The sequence below is a fragment of the Argiope bruennichi genome, chromosome X2 (assembly GCF_947563725.1).
Source record: "Argiope bruennichi chromosome X2, qqArgBrue1.1, whole genome shotgun sequence".
Lineage (NCBI taxonomy): Eukaryota > Metazoa > Arthropoda > Arachnida > Araneae > Araneidae > Argiope > Argiope bruennichi.
This window is the reverse complement of record NC_079163.1, coordinates 68,490,830-68,507,865: the sequence shown is the minus strand read 5'-3', so window position 1 is coordinate 68,507,865 and position 17,036 is coordinate 68,490,830. Positions and strand designations below refer to the sequence as shown.

Genomic DNA, 17,036 nt, shown 5'->3' with positions numbered 1-17,036 from the left:
TGGATTAAAAGAATGTGATAGGCAAGGCACATAAATTATATGAGTGTTTAGAGCAATTATTCTAGATTTTGCCCCTTTAATTTTCCCTTCCATGCTGCTACCATAGCCGTGTACCTGTCCTCTACAATTCATTTTTCTACAATATCTAAATCAAATTCTCTTAATCGTTTCAATAGTCTTTGCTACTCTTTCTCCAGTTACATAGGCTATTTCAATACGCCCTATAAATAACTCATTTATAGTCCATCTTTTCTCTTCAAAAACTGCATAATGACTGAAGTTTGATCCTTATGAGAAATTTTGTTCTGGTTATCTATGTGCTAAATGATGCACAATTCTATTTTTTGAATTATTTGTTATACTTATATGGTCTATCAGCACAGAGTCGTATTTACTTATAATTCGATTAAACTTTAAAAAATTTCTATTATTAGGTGTTCATATCATTTCATGGGTTCCTAGAAGTAGGAAATTATCACATGCTAAAAGTAAAATTACACCTATAGTTTTTTGAAATAGTAATTTAAGTCGTTCCGTTTCCTTATTTATAGTAACTTGATTTGTTTTATCAATAGTCGAACATAAATTTAGTCGCTTTAATAATTCTTTCCAAGCAATAAACAAATTAAAGTGACAAATAGAACTCTCATGATTGAATTATAGTTAGCAACTTTCTCCAGTTATTCTAGCCGCCTATAAATGGTGTAGATTGTTCATTTCCTCTTCTTTCGTAAAATAGTATACAACAAAAACAAATATGAAGTCTTGTGTTTTTGAATAAATTAACCAGTTGCGAAGCTGGGTTTCACCATTTGGCATTTTTAAAGCAGTATGTAGTGGAAAATGGTCTACCTTCAACATTTTCAGCAAACACTCCTTTGTGTTGTACAGGTCCGGTTTTAACACAAACAATCTAAACTTATCGGTTATAATATTTGGCCATAAACCTGGATCACTTATATTTACTGACCATATCTATTATGGTCATTTTCGTCGGTATTTTCTGATTCTATCATATTTGTATAAATATACAGTTCTTCAAAGAATTTTAGTTTCCACATTTTTACTGTAAAATTGTGTAATTTGTTCAGCTGAAGATGGAATTGTAATTTCTGAAGTCAAAGAAACTTCATTGCCAAAATTTACTTCAGAGACAAGAAGACAGACCTACTCATGATTTCTTGAAATTTAACTTTTTTTCTTTCTTATAAATTTTTTGACACCTACAGGTATATTTCTTTGGCATGAACATGATCAGATCTAACAATATTAAGCATTTTATTGTAGGTATTTTCAAAATGCTACATGCAACCTAATTAATTCGGCGAGGTAAATTACCGTAAATCTACTTACCCTATGTTGCACACTTGTCGCACACTTATTGCACTATAATATATCTATAAACTTCATATATTTACAAACTCGTCAATTTTTCCAGTTAAATTTCTTTCTCTCTTCTTTCCAATCCGCTATTATTATTCAGAACATTATTTTACTTCTTGATCATGTTGGGGCCCCGATGCATAGCATCCACTTCATCCCCCAGATGGCCGGCCCTGATGGTGTTTTCCAAGACAACATCTGGAGAATGTTCACACAACTAACATTCTCCAGAACTGGTACTCTGAGCACGATTTTACACATCTCCCTGGCCATCACAGTCACCTGACCTCAATATTATTGAACCATTATGGTCTACACTGGAGAGGAAAATACGCTGTCACTATCCACTTGATTATAGTTAACTGAACTTGCCATCGTTTTGTAGAAAGAATGGTACAAGATTCCCTTGTCAACAATACAGAAACTGTATTTATCCATTCCGAGAAGACTGCAAATTGTTTTGAATGACAGCAGATTTCCTACACCATATTAGGCTAGGAAACATGTTATTTTAGGTGTTCTAAATTTTTTTCAACCCCTGTGTACTTAAGCCGTGGCACAAATGTTTTTATTGAGGAACAAAAAGTTCTACCAACAGTATTAAAAATATTTCCTGTCGATACTGCCTCGTTCAGAGGTGGCTGGGTTTCAGCTGTACACAAGAAGAATTATTAAAAATATTAAGAATTTGTTCTGAAAAGCAAAGTACTCTGTCTGAATATATAATGCTCGAAAAATTCTTAATTTATACATTACATTAAAAAATAAACGAAATTCCAAATGCCAACTAACTTAGCACAAAAGGTATTAGATTTGGAACAGAGATTGTCATTTATTAATGCAATTTTTTCCAAAACTTAACTTTTTCAGACAACAGTCATAAATAAAAAGTCATGATAATTATATTTACAGTGTATGTTTTTATCTTATATGGAAGAAGTAATGGAACATGCAAGGTCGATCGTCTTGTGTTTGCCCATCACTACTGCTTTTAATGTAGCCTCGAACTTAAACAGTATATAAGGTCTGTTATGACTCGGAACACCACTTTCGTTTTGAAATCAGTTTATTTTTGCACAGCACAAGACATAGTTTCATGAGGCTATTTACATAAGGTTGATAGAAACTTGGCAGAGTATTTACAGATGAAGTAGACTGAAATTGATCAAATGAACCGTGCATCAAAAAGATGAAAATCGTAAAGTACAAAATTCTATCCTTAAAGCAAACACAGCATCTTCTACTTAAATCAAAACCAGATTCCCAGTATTCAAAGCTGAATAAGATGCAACGCAAACTCTAAAATGAAATAAACAGGAAATATAAAACTTATTAGAAGTGGCAACAACGTTCATTCGTCACATACGAAGAAGTTTTACATCTCAACTCCTTGGTAACTAAGGAGGAAAAAATGTTGCTTCAGTGAGCGTTGTTTACAAACAATGGTAGCAGAGCCGTAGAATATATCACATCTTTTATTGTTTCACTTACGCCGTGTGTTTTTTAAAAGAAATGTTTTTTGAAAGGAAAGGTGTTTAATTTATTGATATTCTTTTAAGAATATATAAGATTTTACCGAATTTTTAAGATATAAATTATTAAGATATAAATTTTCATTGTTCTAAAATTCTTTTGAACGAAGATGCAGTGCTATATGAGCAAAAAAGTAAGTGTTATTTGAATTCTCTAAAAAATTATGCATTTTAGAAATATTTTTTCTGCATTTATTATTGTTATGGCTAGGTATCTATGACATATAATTTCACACACATAATAGTAGAATGATTTTGTTCAGCATGACAGGTATATTGAGCTGCATTAAAATAATTTATGATTATTTTTAATGGTCGAGGATTTTTCAAGTACTTATATTTAAAGCTCCTTAGTGATTTAACTGAGTGACAAGTAACAGTAGAATATAAACGTTTACAAATTACACAACATTGAAATAGTGAAGAAAAATATAGTTCATTCAGACTCTTTGATAATATATTATTAAATGCAAATATTTATTTTGTTAGTATGTTTTAATCACTTGCTAACAAGGTAAATAGAAGATGCCTTATGAAATTTAGTATATTGAAGTCTCAACTTTACTGATACTAAAATACTTACTTTTAAAATTTATTAAAAACAAAATTAATCTTAAAAGTTTTATTATAAATTTTCAGTCTGATTTATATTTCCAGTATGGAATTAAAGCATGCTGGGTATATAAAGTTTTATATGGGCTTGATTTAAACTGATATGTGTTATTGTTTAATAGCCATTATATATATATATATATATATATATATATATATATATATATATATATATATATATATATATATATATATATATATATATAATGGTTCATACATTATACTTGTGAATTTTTGTTTACTTCTAATATGTAATCACTTGTTTATTGAATAGTCTTCTTTGTTTTGAAGTTTATAGCATCATATACATCTAAAGAATTAATGTTACTAGCTAATTTTAATAAAAACTAATACTTGTTAAAAAGTTTTTGTGTTCAATCCTAAATTCTTTCGTTTGTTTGTAGTAACTTAAAATAATAAGTAAATATTCAATTGACAGTTTAAGGAAAACCAAACATTGTGCTTGGCTTATAACAGGATATAATGATAGGGCATTCACTATAAATATATTGTATTTAAAAATAATACATGTGATTGAATAGAATTCAGTTTTAAATACTAGTAAATGATATTGTGTATAATCAATAGCATAATGAAGGTAAGGGGTACCTGCAACATAGCATTATTTTTTCATCTTTGTCATGATAATTTTTCTTTATAAAGTGATGGATAAATGTTTTGTCCCCATGTCACCTCCTTAGACTAATGACTGAGGAATATATAACCGTTTTGCCTTCTAAATTACTGTCTCATTGTGTATAATGAATCTACATATGAAAAGAAAATTATAGTTTCATTTTATGGGGTTATTTTTGAAGCTCTTTGATACATAGAAACATGTATTATGTCATTTAATAATATAGTACTCTGTCGTACCTCTCTATATACTATACTGTTAACTTGACTTATTACTTGCAATAGTATTTTTATCTTTGTTGTTTTTTCTTAATTATATGGTGAATAAATTATATGACAAATAATTTTTTGGCCATCATTAATAAGAGAAAGTAAAATGATATATGTTTTTATGATTATATGAGTTAATTAAAATTTTAATTGATACTAGTGGGGATTCATTGCAGTAACTATATTTAATTAGATATTAATTTGCTTTTTATATAATGTAGTACAAATTTTGTTCTTATCAAATATTTCATTACATTCAAATCCTTTTGGATAATTTTTTTATAATTTATTATTATTATTTTTAGAGATTCCAGGCCATTTAAAAATTTACATTTGGGAAGCATTATTTTTTAGGTTATTTTATTACCTTCTTATTGAACAATGAGCAAATAAACATTCAACTTATAATTATTTACTTGAAAGATAGTTATGAAGTTTTTTTAGTAAAGAGTATAGTTATCAAGCCAAATAAAATTTTAACCTTAGAAAAATTAACTGTTTTCTTGAAAGAATTTTTTTACTTGTATTTATAGATTTGAAATATTATTTAAATTAAAATATGTGTATTGAAGTAATTATAAGAAAATATATTGGTTAATATTTCTTGATAAAAATATATATTAAAAAAAATGAAAGATTGAAATTTGATTTTGAGGTTTATCATCTTGGTTTACATAACCTTGAAAGAGAAGAATTTTTTTTTTTCTAACTGGAAAATTAGCTTCTTAAAGTAACAATGTTTTTTCACATTAGATTAAAGATAAAAACTAAAATAAAAAAATTATACTTTTATAGTTTAAAGTGAATTATTTTTATCACTGGAAATAATGATATCATGTAATTATATATAGTTTAACAACCTGTTTTGAAAATATATTTGAACTGTGAATGAACTTAATAATTTTGAACCATGTTTGGATAGGATCTTAGCTGACATCCCTTTCCAAACTTCTGCGCCACACAAGTGCAAGCGTTCAATCTTCAACAAATGTAATAGTTACCAGGCTGAATACATAACAATAACAAATAATAAAAGATAATTTTCTTTTTCTTCTTCATTTGCACAACAGCTCTGGATAGGCCATGGCCTTCCTCAGAATTCTATTCCATGCCATTCTATTCATGGCTAAAGTTTTCCAAATTGTCACTTTAGTAGTTTTCTGGTCTTTTTCCAGACAATCAATCCATTTAGGTTTTGGTCTTTCTCTTTTTCAGGTTCCAAATGATTAGACAAAAAGATCTTTTTAATGGATTAGTTGCCATCCAATCTTATTAAGTGACCTGCCCATTTTATCCTTTATATTGTTATAAATTTATTTATATCTTGGTCTTTAAACAATTTGTAAATTTCTGAGTTGGTTCTTCTTCCCCAATAATTATCACATTTAATTCCACTAAATATACTTCTTAAAAATCCTGTTTCAAATATAACAAGAGTCTCTTTATCTTTCTCAGTCATAACATGTTTCAGCAGCATATGCTAGAATTTATAAAATCAAAGTTTTGTAAATGAGTTTGGTTTTTCTACTGATGCAATTAAATTTTAAATATTTTATTGTCCAAAAAAAGCAGCAGCACCTGTTAGCAAATGTAACTTTGTTGCAAACCTCTGATGTCATGTGATTCAGTATGTTTATTTCAGAGCCTAAATATTTGAAGCTATTGACAATTTCAAGCTTATATTCTCCTATTTCAAAATAAGGATTATTGAAATTGGTGCAAGCCATATATCCTGATGATGTCAGCTTTCGAAGGAAAGAAGGTCTGTTTAAGTGTTTCTGGGGTCTGAGTGATAATACCAATGGAATCAGCAAGTGTGAAAATTTGCACATATTAAAGATTATTCTTCTAGTGTTAGTGTTCAAATCTTTAATAATCTTTTGAAGAGTGATATTGAACATATGACAAGTCAGTGCATCATCCTGTCCAAGGCCATTTAAAATGACAGTTTGTTCTGAATTGTGACTCTTAGTTTAGTTTCACTTAAAGTAATAGTGACCAGCTTGATCAGTTTTTACATATTTTAAACTATCTCGCTGATAAAAAGATAACTTTAGGGTTTATTAATTCAACAATCAGACATTTATTTCCTCTCCTTACTGAGTGGTGCAAAATGAGAATATCATATCCAACCATGCCTTGATTATTTTAGGAGAAGATTTTAATCAAATTTTCTCCCTTTTTTGCACTTTCTCAGATCACATGCATCAGATATTATATATTGTGATCTACTCATGCATTTCATTATTTGTACTGGTGGGGAGAAATAAAAAAAGATAGGATAGAATTCTTCATATTTTCCTTAGCGTTTAAAATGAAACAATTAGTTTCCACTCAAAAGATTATTAATCCATCCAACATGAAACGACAATAAACAATGCCCATTCAAATCTTCTTTCTCACTGTTGAAAATGGTTGTTGAAATGGTGATTTTATGCTACACTTTGATAAAAAGGATTCAGTTCTTCAGAAAATTCAATATTATGCAAACAGAAAAAAATTTATATTTAGAAGCTGGAATTTACATTTTACAAACTAATTTTAATATTCTCCTGAAGAAATGAGTTTTCCTACTTATTTAAATGGAAAAAAACATAATGTAAAAGCCTGTGTCTTGAGTGTTTAGATTAATAGACAATTCATTATTATATAAAGACATAATTTTGTCATAAAATTGAACAGGGAAAGGAAAATTTCTTGTTGTTTTCCATTTTAAATTATTTGAAGATTATGTACTAAAACTTCCCAAACCTTAAAATACACGGCAGTTCCAATGGAAAATTTTATATAAAAGCTACATTTTTGTGGTGTTTTTTTTTATTGTAATATGAGATATGTTCTGTCTTTTCAGATAGCTTTACCAAAAAGCATAAATATGAAGTCAATAGCCTGGAATAAAACCCATGGTTATATTGCTTGTGGAGGTGAAGGTGGACTTCTAAAAGTATTAAAACTTGAGTCTCGTGAGTGACAAGCTTCAGTTCTATAAAATTGTCAATAAATTCCATTCAAATGCATGTTATTATATTAAATTTTTAGAAATTTGATTTTCCTATTTAGCATTATCAAGATATTAGTATATGCAGAATGCTATTAGTAGTTTGTTATCTGGATCCTATCTACAATGATATAATCGAGTAAACTATTCTTATTTGTTATGCTATATAAAATAACAGTAACCAGTTTTGCATACAATCAATGTAAAATGCATTTGCTGTGAACATCGGCTAATCTGAAGTTGATAGGACATAATGAAATTTCAGTTTATTCAAAAATTCAAAGTAAGAAAAATTGAATCTAAGTATAGCAAGTAAAAATGACATTAAAGATTTATTTTGAATAATTAATTGTTTGAGTAAATATTACATAATAAATAAATAAATAATAGGTAATTTTATTAAATAAATGATAATTCTAATTACAGTTTTTAATAATTAAAAATAATAATTTGAATATACAAATAAGTAGTTTTAATAAACAAAACAGTGTACAATACTTTGAATGGAACAATTGTCCAAGACTACAAAAGACTTGTTAAGACTTCAAAATAAAAATACTTTTCTAACATCTTCAAAGTTTTTTAAAAATAAAATCTGATTGCTTTTTATATTGAAAATTTTATAAAGTAATGAAACCCTCAAATGAATTAAAGGCTTTTAAAAGGTAGTGACTTATGATCGCTGAAGACATAAGATATGGATGCATTAAATCAGCTAAAACAGTTCCTAAAATAAAAACAGTTTTTAATTTTGTCTTTGAATTAACTGAAATAAATTTGAATTATAAACATTATTTTAATATTATATTAGTAAGAGATTAAAGAATCAGATAGAATAAAAGTCAATTTAAAATGTTCAAACTAGACATTTCCAGTGTATTAAGATTTTGGCTTTGAATAAATGCATTAGAACAACCATTAATTATTGTTTTGCTTCACCTTTCTGGCATACCATATTTAATCTTTAATGGCACTTTAATGCGTGCCATTTTATAAATATTTAGTAAGAGCATATTTTTAAATATTGAGTATTATTTCAGGTAGAGAAATTTCAGCCAGTGTTGTCAACTCATCAAGTTTATCAACAAATCAAAGTTTAGAAGGCCACACAGGTAAATATAGTGATCTATTTATATTACTGGAATTTATAATTTTCACATTTACTGAAAATATGAATTTTGTTTGCAGTTGCAAGCTTCATATTAACTCTAAAATATTTTTTTAAGAATATCTTTAGAAGGTTTAAATTTTTGGCATAGCTTTTAAAAGTTAGAGAACAATTTGATTTTTCTTTCAAAGGACCTACTTTAAAGCTTTATGTTCTCTTAATATGAATTTTTTTCTCTGTTTATTGTTCCATTAATGTGAATTTACTATTTGAATTAGTCTACAGTAAAAACTTTTATTCTTGTTGTCATCAACTTAATTTTACAGTCATTAAAAATAATTCTTATTTTTATTTAATATATTATATTATCGTTCTTTTCTGTTGCACCTTTGACTGTAATTTATAAAATACAGTGAAAATAAAATTCATGATTACTATTAAAGTTTTTTTAGTTAATTTTTTGATAGGGATTCTTGTCATGTTTATTAGGATATTTATTGGTCAATATGGAATACAAATCTATTTAAATAATATATCACTAATTGGGGATGAGCATAATCTACTCTACAGTTCTGAATAAATCATGACGCAGATAAGTGATTAAAAAATATATCCTTTCCTTCTGTTTAGGAAATAACATAGATAAATTTGCTATTGATGATTTTCTAGGTCATTTCACTTTTTACTATTTTCAGGGGTGTTTGTGTTCCGGGGAAACCCCGGAATTCCGGGGATTTTGAACTTCGATACCCGGAAATTCCGGGGATCGTCGTTCAAAAGAAAGTAGGAATAATAATGAATTATTTATTTTGATCTGGGTAATTTTGTTTGCTTTGAAAGCAGAAAACGCAAGGTCAGTGTGTGTGGTGAAAACTTTTCCTTTCTTTCTCCAAAGGCAGTGATAATGCGTGAAAAGGGGGGGAAAACTTCTTTTTTGTTCTTTCCTTATTGCGAGTTATGACTCATTCCCCCGGTTCTCGGACATTCTCTTCTGGATTCTTTTCGGCAAGTAGGCGCGGCTGAAAAAAAAGGGAGAGACTTCGTTCGACCAGATGTGCGATAACGTGACTTTGGGTTCAAAGGTCTCTCCTGGCGTGGCGCCATTAAGTAGAGAAGGGGGATTTTTCGCCGTATTAGCTATTTGTCATTGATCGCTTCGCAACTTTTTTTTCTCCGCTGTGTAAAATTTTCGTTTCATTTATTGATGCACGTGTAAATTTTTCGTTTCGCTTATTGAAATATCTTTTTATTTATGTACGCAAGAGAATTTCACCTTGAAATTTCAGCATATGAAACAGAAATTACCCCTTAAAAATTCATATCTAATTAGTTTTACAGCATTAGATCCAGAGCTAAGAGGTAAAACCAGTACAATATTAGCTTTTGAAAAATTATCATCTTTTATGTCCCATATTTTTAGTGATAATGAAAAGTCAAAAGTAGAAGCTGAAATAAGGTTATACCAGAGTGATATTGATATCACCAAAGAAATGCTCTACACATCTGATGAAAGTGGAAATCAAGTCAAGTGTACAATTGATAAATATTGGTCTAAAGTTTTTAATTTAAAAGATGATTTCACAAATGATTATAAGTATCCTACATTGGCTAAATTGGTCAAAGCCTGCCTTAGTGCTTCCATGGCCCATTAGTGGAAAGTGCATTCAACTTAATGGATACACTTGTCACTGACTATAGAACCTCTCTTAAGATTGATTCCCTAGATGCAGTGCAGACTATTAAATATGATTTAATGGCTTCTAAAGAAACCTCATGTGAAAAATATGGCTCAAAAAATCCAATGACTGATCCAATTCACAAAGATCTCTTACAGAATATGAACAGAAGTTGGAAAACATATCAAGAGGACTTAAAAACATGTATTTCAGATGAGTCACCTATAAAAGTCTCTGAAAAACCTTCTACATTAGCAGAAAAGCTGCATATGCTGTTCTCGAGGAAATTTCTTCAACTGTAAATGAGGAAAATAAAAGCCAACCTTCTTGCTATGAAGTTCACCACAAAAGAAAGACAAGCCCACAAACATCAGAAAATAAAAAAAAGCAGCAGAAATTAGATAATTTTTTTTAAAAGAATTAATTCAGATAATTTAAAATATTTGCATAAAATGTAGTAGTTTATATGTTTGAAAATTTATGATTATTAATTTTGCAAAAAAAGTAATTCATTGAACTTTTATAATTAGGTCATTCAATACTTCATAATTGTAATTTTTCATTTCTCCCCCCCCCTTCTCGAAACTCCAAAATGCCGGTAGTAAGTACGTAAAAGTTTCAGGGGATTTTTTGGGGTCCCAGAAACACCCCTGTATTTTAGTCCCTTAAATCTCAATGGCATCTAATACAAAATGACACAATAGATAAAATCCATAAATGAATGTATTAATAATTGCATCTTTTTAATAAAGTCCATTAAGAGAAAAAGGCTAATGATATAACCTTGGTGACAGCTGGAGATAAATTTGATTATGTAACTTCAAAAATCAATACAAATGCTTTATAACAGTTTTAGTACACATATATTTATTAAAATCTGATTAGTAGGGTGGACCATAAAAGAAAAAATCCCCCCCCCCTCAAAAGTACACTTACACCTCGAAAAATGTGTAAACTGGTGAAAAATAAGATGAGGGAAAAGAAGTGATAAAATTTTATTAAAATATTCCTCTCCTGCTTGGGTCTTAAAATATATTAAAAAAATGGTTGAAATTGACTGTTTTTCTTTAATTTTAAAAATTTCTTACTCTTTGTTATAGCATTGGCTATTACTTCTCCAGCTAAAACTATCTTCTATAGAGTAATATTTAAAAAAAAAAAAAATGAAAATCGGTGAGTAGTTGTTGGTCATACATTTTATCTAATGTTGACAAAAAATATGCGGAATTGCTTCAATTTATGGATGTCTTAATCATCACAATCTTTACATATCATCTCTGTGAATTGTAATAGTTAAAAATATGAATATTTCAATAGTACAAAAGTATTAAAATCAAGTTAATAGGAAAATCAAATAAACCAAATAAAAATTAAACCAAATAAATAAACCAAATCTAAATACTATGAAGTTTCTTTTCTTTTTCCTTTTTTGGTTTTAGTTTGAATAGGTAATAATTTTTAGTTGCGATTTCGAAACTGTTTTGTTTCGTTTTCATTTTAGTTTCGTTTTCAAACTATTTCTTACTTTAGATTGGTTACTTAATATTTCAATAGGTTATTTAGGCCTAAAAAATATCAATACCATTTATTTCCTTTGATTATTGGAAAACATTGTAAAACTAAATTCCAAAAATAGTATATTATTTCTAACAAAGAACGATTGGCAAAACTGGAGAAAGTTAAAAAGTTAAGAAACTTTTAAGAAAACATCTAAGCTATTATTATATTTTAATATCTCTTAAATGTTTTGTATGACTCTGCACTCTTTCGTCATATTAAATAATTCTTGGCTGTCTGATTTAAAGAAGTGTTTGGTTATTACGGATCTAATCCTACGTTCATCTGAAAGTACTTGGTAACAATTCATAATATTTTCTTAATATTATTAATCTTTACTAAAAGGGAAAACATCTACTTGAGCGAAACCGTGCATTCTCACTATTTCAATTTCACTTCAGTTCAGCGAATCTTGGTTCTCTAATCTGTTCCGTTTAATGGCCTATCAATGCCTCTTTTATCTCGACCAAAAGGTCATTCTGTTTCTAATATGTTTTCTTCCAGCTGATAACAAATTCCACATATCGATCATACGGTGATGACTGGTATCAGCCAGTGTTAATAAGTGCACCCACAAAGTTCATGAGTCAGCCGTAGAGTGTCAGATGGTCCAGAGTGTTTAATTTTCCATTCTTCAATATATTTAATATACCTTTATAATATTACGAAAATACCGAAGCGACTACATACTTAGTGCCTAAACCCAGATTTGTTGTTGAAATCGTCCATGCCACCGTTGTTAAATATTAAAATCAGGAAGTACTTCGCACCTGTTGAAACCATTTGAAATAACCTGTTACCTTTTTGAAAACTTATTTAAAACTATGGGACCTATGAAAAAATACAAGATATTTGCACTGAAAATATGCTGTTGATCACGCTACTGGATAACTATTCAGAAAATTGACAACTGGACAAATTTTATAGGCGATGCAAAGAGAAAAGCAGACATTTTAGCCAGCCAACATTCCGTTTTTATGCTTTGGAGTATATGGAAATTATGTGAATGAATACTTGCATCAGTTCTACACTATTACAAGAAATTAGTGACGATGAAATCAGATTATTTAATCAGCTTAATGAATTATCTAAAAGGGAAGTGGAAAGATTCTTATCTTTCATACAAACAACTGAACGATGTGACCGAAGCAGAATGTTCCTTAAAAGTTCATTCGCACGCAGTTGATGTTGTTGATAGCAGAAAGGCGATTTAGTCGTGGGGTGTTTAGCGAATTGTGTTGGAAGGTGACGTTGCATATTCTTCTCAATTTCATTCTCAGAAGAGAAGGACGTCGTTGTAAACATACCGGCAAATTGGGAGAATAGCCTGCATTTGACATTAAAATTAACTTTTAATGAATTATTTGACATTAAAATTGATCCAAGAGCTCTCAAAACCCTCAAAATTATGAATAGAAGAGACAATTCTGGGAAACATTTTCATTCATAATCAATTAGAATTGCAAAATGATATATATAAATTCATGAACCTGGGAAATATATTTGAATATTAAATGTAATAAAATTTTATTATTAAATGTTTTTATCCAATGCTTTCTGTCAGTTTCCTCATTTGCAGATTATAATTCACTATTCTACTAAGTTAAATAACAGAAAAAGTGTTGTTTTATTTGTGTTTGTCAAGAATTCAAAACTTTAAGCTATTGTTTAAAATGCTTAATAAGACAATAGTGGATAAATCTAATTTTCAAAATACTGTATTTTTTGCAGAATGTCAAACTTGCATAATAAATCTCTGTTTTCTTCTTTAAAAATTATTTACTTATTATAAGCTAAGTGTTTGCATATAACCTGAAAATGCATTAAGTATCTGTTAATGAATACATATTTTATATATCATAATCTATAAAATGAGTATTCATATTTATTCAGTTTTTTACGCAAGCATTTCAAGTGTTATTAAGATTATTATTCTTTAAGCATTCCAATTAATGCAAATTATTTCAAATTCAAATAATTTCAGTTAAATGCCATCTTAAAATCAATAAAGTATTTGTTCTAAAGTCAAATGCAAACATTTAGACTTCAATCTCATTGAATTCTATCAATGTCTAGTTATTATTACATATGATCAAATTCCTACATTTAATGCTTTAACAGAATTTTATCATGTCATGTATTTGTAATTAGTATTAAGATAAATAACATTGTATTATTGTCAATTGTTATATTTAACAAATAAAAAGTCTTTACATGTTATATTGTTAAAAATTCCAACTCATTTAATGCAAATGCCTATCAACAATTTATTATGTACTGCTGAACAACAACTAAAAGTGTTGTACAATACTCAATCATGTAGCTGCAAATTCTGTCAATTTTTTTTTGCTATGCACTGTAACAATTTTAAGAATGAGAAGTAAATAACAGGCTTAATATTGTTTATGACATTCAATTCAATGTGCATATGTGAAAATAGGAAAAGGAGGAAAGCAGTAATGTATTTTCAGATTTTGATTTGGTGGAAATGATTATAGACCATCTACTGCTGATATTCTATCTTAAAATTTTTGATTTTATCTGGAGGGTAAATAAATGATTTTTATTTTCAGAATTGTTATGAGATGCTGAAATCTCGCCAGATTTATTTCCTGTATTCCTGAGCTCATAAAAATTCTGCAAAGATAATAAATGCTAATATTTTATAATTGCATGAAGCAATTGCTATGTTATTATAATAGTAAATATCAATATGGAAAATAATGCATAGGATATTTATTCATTTGGAATTTTCCTGTTGTGAATAATGTTGAAACTATAATTATTTTTTAACAAGAGTTTTTGTTTACTTAAAGCAAGTTTAATATTTTCTTGAACTGGGAAATTGTCTCCAACTTTGATATCTTCACTGTTCTTGTTTGTTGAAAAATTACACTCGCTAGACTATAAAAAAATTATTTTTCATTCGTTGGGGCTCCATTTTTTTACACAGAACCACAAAATAAATTTTTTTTTTAAAAATGCATAAAAACATTCTTAAGAAGATGAATACTTTTAACACTATATGATCAAAAGGAGCAGGACACTTCAGCATTTCGACAACTTCATGTTTATGAGTCAATTATTTATATGAAATAGAAGTTATTTAATTACTTCATTTATTAAATAATGCATCAATTATTTAATAAATGAAGTGGAAGTTATTTTGTTACTTATCCTGCAGATCACTTGTGGGATGGCAAGTATAATTTTAATCAAAATGCGCAAACCTCAACAACAGAGCATATCAGTTTTCTTTTAAGCAATTGCATAAATTTTCGCTCGAAAGATTTCACGGATTAGGGGACCTTACACAACAGCAACCGTCATTGCAGCAAAAAGTAACCTAAATTCGTATTAATAATTATTGCATCTGCAAAATAAGCAAAACATGAAAGTGTTTAAATTCGCAAGATGTGATGCATCGAATCAGAGGACCACGATAAATTTGATTGATTTGATTTGCGTTTAATCAATACATAATGACGTAGTGACTGGTGGAAGATTAGTGATCAATTATGAGGCCCCATCGGGACAAAATGTTAGTGCATACGAGAAGGTACGGTTACGCACCTGGCGCCATCTATATTCACTAAACCACTAATGACGACTGGGGCGAAAAAAGTATATCGCGGGCGGCTATTACTCTCGCTGTGCCGCGGAATAGCAATCAAATAATAAAATTTAGTATTATTGGCAATACTTAATTTACTGCAGTTTAAATTATAATCTTACTTTATACATTTGAAGTGATATCTTGCATAATTTTAGTCTTTATGCAATTCAGTATAACTATTCAAAAATTCGAGTGTAAGAAATACTAATTAGTATAAAATCCTTATTGTTTAGCTTTTTTAAGCAACAACTGAAGTTCAGATTGCTGTCATGCGGATATCTTTTTGAATCTTAATGTTATTTAACACAATTTTTTTTTATAAGTTGCCCTATATATTTGGCTTAGAATATTTTTTCTTTCATTACATCTATGTTTTGCATATGCACAGCAAGAAATTATATACAAATAATCATATTACCTCGTACATTCAAATTATTTATTTCAAATTATAATATAAAGTTCATTTGGCCTATTTTCAAGTCTTCTGGAAATTTCGTATAATTTGTTGGGAAAACTTTTGCATGTTATTAGCGAATAACTTGCTGAAAAATTTGAAATTTTTGAAAAGAACCTTTTTATCTTAACCATTGTTATATGTTATTTTTCCAAAAAAGCACTCACTTATTGCGCACAGTCAATAAAATTATTAATGAAAGTTGAAACTAATTATCTGCTTTGTGTGAAATTGGATGAGCCCAAGCGTTTTTTTTCTTCATTAATTTCTGGTCGATCGCTTAATTGTACTCGTGATTCGGGCTGTGCCGATTTTGGATTTATCAAAAAAAAAAAAAAAGAAAAAAAAGGAAAAAAAAATGATTTTTCGATGCCAGTTTTCGAAAAATGTCGATCTATCGATATCAAGATCATGAATAATGGTTCACGATGAATCGCGAGGCAATAAATCGATATTCACAATTTATTTGCTTTTCCGATTTCATTTTGGTTATCGGTTAGTGTTTATTTTTGTTGCTCCTCGTTCTTTTTTCATCTTCATACATAATTTTTGTTAATATTTCTATATTCTAATATATAAAAATATTTGTTTTAAGCTTGTCATTGCTATTCAAAAAAGAATAAAAATTTATGTGACTTATATAAAAAATTAATTTTTCAAGGTATCAGATTTTGAATTCATGATTTATTAAAACTACTTAATTTTACTTGTTAAAGGCATTATTATCTCGGTTACCTTTTTTTTTAAATGAAGAATGAAAGGAACTGAAGTTTTTTTTAAAGTCAGTAATAAAAAGGGGAATATTTTTAAAATTGTTATTATTGAGAAAACGCAATATTATAAGTGTAACATGCAGACATTGCTTTAACATTGACACTATTAAAGGGGTTTTAACACTATTATATTCTACTTTTATTCAAAGAAAACGATTATTTTCATTATATAAATTGAAACTTCCTTTTGTTTGGAGTCGTCCTGATCAGTCAGTACGTTAAGAGATGCTATTTATAACTTATAATAGCTATAAATAAATAAGCCCAGCTCTATCGTAACCTAATTTTCAATTTGAAATGCAAGTTCAAGCATTATATTGTCGATATTCAAAGGCAGTTCCTAGAGTTTCCGAAAAAAATTCAAAAATATTGTATCAATCCTACTTTCGATAAAACAGGGTAATCTTTGCTATAATGAACT

General features: G+C 28.4%; 1 protein-coding gene across 1 annotated transcript in view; it reads left to right on the top strand.

Annotated features, from left to right (window-relative positions):
* Positions 1-2,780: 2,780 nt before the first annotated feature.
* Positions 2,781-17,036, top strand: part of LOC129960569 (WD repeat-containing protein 35-like) — a 71,551-nt gene continuing 57,295 nt past the window's right edge. Inside the window, exons 1-3 of the mRNA XM_056074061.1 lie at positions 2,781-3,049; positions 7,285-7,396; positions 8,472-8,543. Of these exons, the coding sequence (XP_055930036.1) occupies positions 3,026-3,049; positions 7,285-7,396; positions 8,472-8,543 (208 nt within the window). The 5' untranslated portion in view covers positions 2,781-3,025. The remainder of the gene's footprint in view (positions 3,050-7,284; positions 7,397-8,471; positions 8,544-17,036) is intronic.